The sequence below is a fragment of the Cebus imitator genome, unplaced genomic scaffold (genome assembly GCF_001604975.1).
Source record: "Cebus imitator isolate Cc_AM_T3 unplaced genomic scaffold, Cebus_imitator-1.0 Scaffold40, whole genome shotgun sequence".
In the NCBI taxonomy this organism is placed as follows: domain Eukaryota; kingdom Metazoa; phylum Chordata; class Mammalia; order Primates; family Cebidae; genus Cebus; species Cebus imitator.
The window spans coordinates 6,094,098-6,098,950 of NW_016107355.1; the positions used below are offsets into that span (position 1 = coordinate 6,094,098).

General features: G+C 36.8%; 1 protein-coding gene across 16 annotated transcripts in view; it reads right to left on the reverse strand.

Annotated features, from left to right (window-relative positions):
- Positions 1 to 4,853, reverse strand: part of RAPGEF2 (Rap guanine nucleotide exchange factor 2) — a 249,878-nt gene that overhangs the window by 73,575 nt on the left and 171,450 nt on the right. Inside the window, exon 1 of one of the 16 annotated variants that reach the window (XM_037737595.1) lies at positions 2,434 to 2,686. The exons of the other annotated variants lie outside the window; for them this stretch is intronic. Within the exon in view, the coding sequence (XP_037593523.1) occupies positions 2,434 to 2,436 (3 nt within the window). The 5' untranslated portion in view covers positions 2,437 to 2,686. Of the gene's footprint in view, positions 1 to 2,433; positions 2,687 to 4,853 lie in introns of those variants that run through there. 16 annotated transcript variants of the gene reach the window in all.

Genomic DNA, 4,853 nt, shown 5'->3' on the forward strand with positions numbered 1-4,853 from the left:
TTAGTAGAGACGGGGTTTCACCATGTTGACCAGGATGGTCTCGATCTCTTGACCTCGTGATCCACCCACCTCGGCCTCCCAAAGTGCTGGGATTACAGGCTTGAGCCACCGCGCCCGGCTTAAACAAGGTTTATTCTAATGTATTCTACCAACCACGGAAAACTGGAACATAAAAAAAGACAAGTAATACAAGTGGGAAAAAAAATCTCCCGTCAACACAAGAAGAGTATGTTTCTTTTCTTTTCTGAGACAGGGTCTCTCTCTGTCACCCAGAATGAAATGCAGTAGTGCAAACATGGCTCACTGCAATCTTAACCTCCTGGTCTCAAAGGATCTGTGTGTGTGTGTGTGTGTGTGTGTGTGTGTGTACACCTCCTGGGCTCAAAGGATCCTCTGCGTGTGTGTGTGCGTGTGTACACCTCCTGGGCTCAAAGGATCCTCCGCGTGTACGTGTGCGCATGTGTACACCTCCTGGGCTCAAAGGATCCTCCGTGTGTGTGTGTGTGTGTGTTTCCCCATGGGGATGAAAGGTCGGCAGTCTCAACCTCCTGGGCTCAAAGGATCCTCCTACTTCAGTCTCCCAAGTAGCTGGGACCACAGGTGTGCGCCTGCGTGTCTGCGTGTTTCCCCATGGGGATTAAAGGTAGGAATTAACTACATTCTTAGTACAGGTATTTCCAACGTAACTTCCCCATGATCCCCTAGGAAGAATTCTTTAGCTATTCAATTTCACAATTCCTGAAGGATTCCTTGGAGGTATGTGTGCAGGAAAAAGCTTATATAAGCTTCTCCCTGCAAGTCAATGCTGAGGCAAGAAAATGCTTGGCTTACACAAGAGTAGAGTTGATAGAGTTAGTACATTACTGTGTTACTATGTTAGACGAAGGTAGGTCCTTTTCTCAGTTGATTTGGGGAAAACTTTAAAAAAACAACTGTTATTCTGGTGGGGTATGATAGGAAGTAAGAAGAGCCAATGAAGACAGATTTCAGAGCTTTTATACTACTTTTCACTAAAGACACTTCAGCCTGACATTGGTCACTTTTCTTAAATTAAAATTTCACTGTGAAATCGCCTAAAATCAAATGTTACATTTAGCATATAAGAATTTCAGTGCTAACACCTCTTTTGGCACAGATTCTCAGTTTTTACTGCATGCAAATTTGGGGCGGGGGGCTGGAGAATGAACTCATGGCTTAAGAATCTGGTAACTGCTTGAATTTCACTGTAAAGACACATCTAAATCTGAGTCACTTAATATCAGGCTTCAGCTAAATATTTAAATGGTTACATAACACTACTAATTTTTAAGAACAAGAAAGGGTTTTTAAAAAAAATGTCATGGCTTTAGGATTTCCTGTTTCTGTTTTTCATACTATAAAAATGTCTTGTTTGATCCTTCCATACATATGAAAACCTTATTTGTTTTCTTCTTGAAGAATAAAAGATCTCCGCATCTTCATAGAGATGCCCTTTATTAACCTGATGCTCTAAGATGTGTCTTTCTTTGGCATTAGATAATTCGTTTCTCTTTGATAATGATTGATGTTTACAATATAAAATAAAATGAGAAATTCCATTGTAATAATTAAAATATCTCTAAAATTCCAGTGAATTCACATATTATCAATAACTAAACTGAAAACTAAAAACCATGCTTTAAATCCTGGATGCTTCACACCATCCATATAACACACCTGAACCAATAACAAAAGTTTTCACTCAAGCTTTGACATTTCAACATGTAGTAGATACAACTTTTACATTTTGGAAAAGAAATAAAAAACATATTGGAAAATTAATTTTTAAAAATCTTTTAAACTTCTATATAGTTTCCCAACATTAGCTGTAGTAAAATTAGAAAAAAAATTATTTCTATATTTATCAGTTTATCTTTAACCAAAGGTACTCTTTTGATATAGTAAGTGTCACAAACAACTAACATAAATTTGCTTAAGCCTTAAGAGCTTCTTCTCCCAGTATTTTGAAACGGATGAGGAGAACCAGATAAAATATTATAACTTCATATAAACACTGTATTTAGAGCAATAAGAAAGCAAATAACCATGTTCCTCTTCCATACTCAGCATTAAATTATCTTTCACAAAGCAAAAAGCATTTTTTTAAAACTGATAAAGCAGTATGTGCAGTTATAAGAAGTACAGAACTCCCACATCCTGGCCTTTACATTCTTCTTCTTAAAAAAAGACGCAGCATTTATGAGCCCCATAATGACTATTTTAAATCCCTGAATCACATTGCAATAGAAAAACACTGTATAGCATAATGCATAATGGCATATTTAAATACAGCCCCAGATCCCATATTTCTACAATCTATATTAATGTGAGCAAATAAAGATATTTCTACCTTGATCATTTCTTAAGCAAAGGTTAACTAGAAAGGCAAGCCTTAGCAAGAAACAGAATACATACCATGATGTAGTCTCTTTCGTTAGAAAAGGTAAGAAAAACAGATTTAAATTAAGACTTGGTGTATAAAAGCCGAAAGCATAGAATTTGTATCCACATAATGAACTGATGTCTCCTCTAAAGACGTCAGATTGCCGTTCAGCTAAACTATCTAAAAATACCTCCTTGCAAACACACACACGAAATGACTACAAAGACAGGTCTTACTAAGCAGCTCTACTTGCACAAAATCACTTAATAAGTGGGAAAAAACTGAAGTACTTAGGGAAAAAAAAATATAAATTTTTCATATAAATTATGATCTTTTATGAGCTATTCTGCAAACCAGTACCAATGTGTAAAGAGTAGTTAATAAAGGATCTTAAAGCAAATCGTAATTAATCTAAGATGTTCAACAGAAAATCATGTTCGGTGAACTTGAAATCAAATAAAGAAAAATAAATCTCTGAATCACCATCAACATTCTACTTAAAAATCAAGAAAAGGAAAATATCCTAGCTGAAAAAGCAGAAGTCAAATTCATAGATGCCACTGTGTGTCAGGCCATGTGCCAGATATGTAATTCCTGCAAAACCTATGAAGTATGCATCATTAACAGCACTTGACAAATCAGGAAAAATGGTTCTGAATATTGAGGCAATCTGCCTACTGTCACACAGCTACAGAGAAGATTTGGGTTCCAACCCACATACGAATGACTCTAAAGCATTATAATCTAACAACAATAACTGGCATTCACACGGGCTTTACAGTTTGCAAAAAGATTCTAATGTCATGAACTCTTTTTATAGTTTTCCTATTTAAACCTCAAGTTTTCATGTATAGAATGAGGAGTAGAATCCCACTTTGCTTCTAATTTTGTTAGATGATTAAAGAAAATCACACACAGAGCACTTAGTAAATCAATTTTAACTATTAATAGTTTTCTTCCCCCCCCCCCCCCTTTTCTTTTGAGACAAAGTTTTACTTTTGTTGCCCAGGCTGGAGTGCAATGGCACAATCTCAGCTCACTGCAACCTCCGCCTCCTGGATTCAAGTGATTCTCCTGCCTCAGACTCCTGAGTAGCTGGGATTACAGGCGCTCACCACCATGTCCGGCTAATTTTTCATTTTAAGTAGAGATGGGGTTTCAACATGTTGACCAGGCTGGTCTTGAAATCCTGACCTTCAGGTGATCAACCCACCTCAGCCTCCCAAAGTGCTGGGAATACAGGCGTGAGCCACCCCGTCCAGCCAATAATTTTCAAAACAATGTTGTGAGGTAGACCAGTATTACAATCATGATCTTTATTTTGAAGGGAGAAATGAGTAACTTTAAGAAGTTAAATGACTTGTCTAAGCATTGTACAGCCAGTTAACATCAGAACAAGGACTCAAATTAAGGTCTCTGGTGAATAAAGTATTTTACTGTTTTACTACACAAAAAAACCTGGTTGGAATAGTTCCTTCCTATTTGCTGTGTAATTTTCCACAGTTGAAAAAATTAAGATGATTCTGTTTTAAATATGCTTATTAAAATGCTTGAATACAATATGTAATGAGTACTGTTAATAAGTTTTGCCACACCATGATGCTTCATTACAGATCCAGTTTGTTCACAGGCTCAGGGTTAACAATTCAAAGTCACTCATTAACTTCATTATAAACCAATTGATGGCGATATCTTTTCCACAGCAGCTTTGGATGACACTTAAAGGAGAGAACAATATACAGAAAGGAGTAATAGATACACCTGTGGCTAATAAAGCCAGCACTTGACACAAACTCCTTGAAGGATGTCCTCTTATCCTACTTACTCTTACAGCCATCATCGTCAGACTTACACTCTATAGAGAGTGACTGAATACAGTGCCATTAGCAGTACCAAGAAAGAAGAATCCATAATTAGTGGACTTTCAGGGTACTCTGCTGTGACCAGGTAAAAATATATTTTAATACAGCTTTCTAAAAGGTCTAATTATATTTCACAGTCAAAACTGTAATAAAGATAAACCTAGTTATTATTTATTTATATGTATTTTAAATGGCTAAAACAACGCTGCGAAGTCTGCCTGGCTGAGAAAACTCCTTCATCTGGCTATATGCTAAAATTAGCTCCTTAAAAATGACTTATCTAACTAGAAACAAATTAAGAGAGCAATCATACACCGAAATATTAAGTCAAAGCACAATTATTTTCTAAATCCAAGTCTAAAAAAGGATAACATGAAAGACCTCTCGAGAACCACATGGATGGGAAATTTCAGATAAGCATGGTGACCTGCTCCTAAAATATTAAATTAACAAGAGAAAACATGCATATAGGCCAGCACAGTGGCTCACACCTGTAATTCCCGCACTCTGGGAGGCCAAGGTAGGCAAATCATTTGAGCTCAGGAGTTAAAGAGACCAGCCTGGTCAACATGGTGAAACCCCATCTCTAC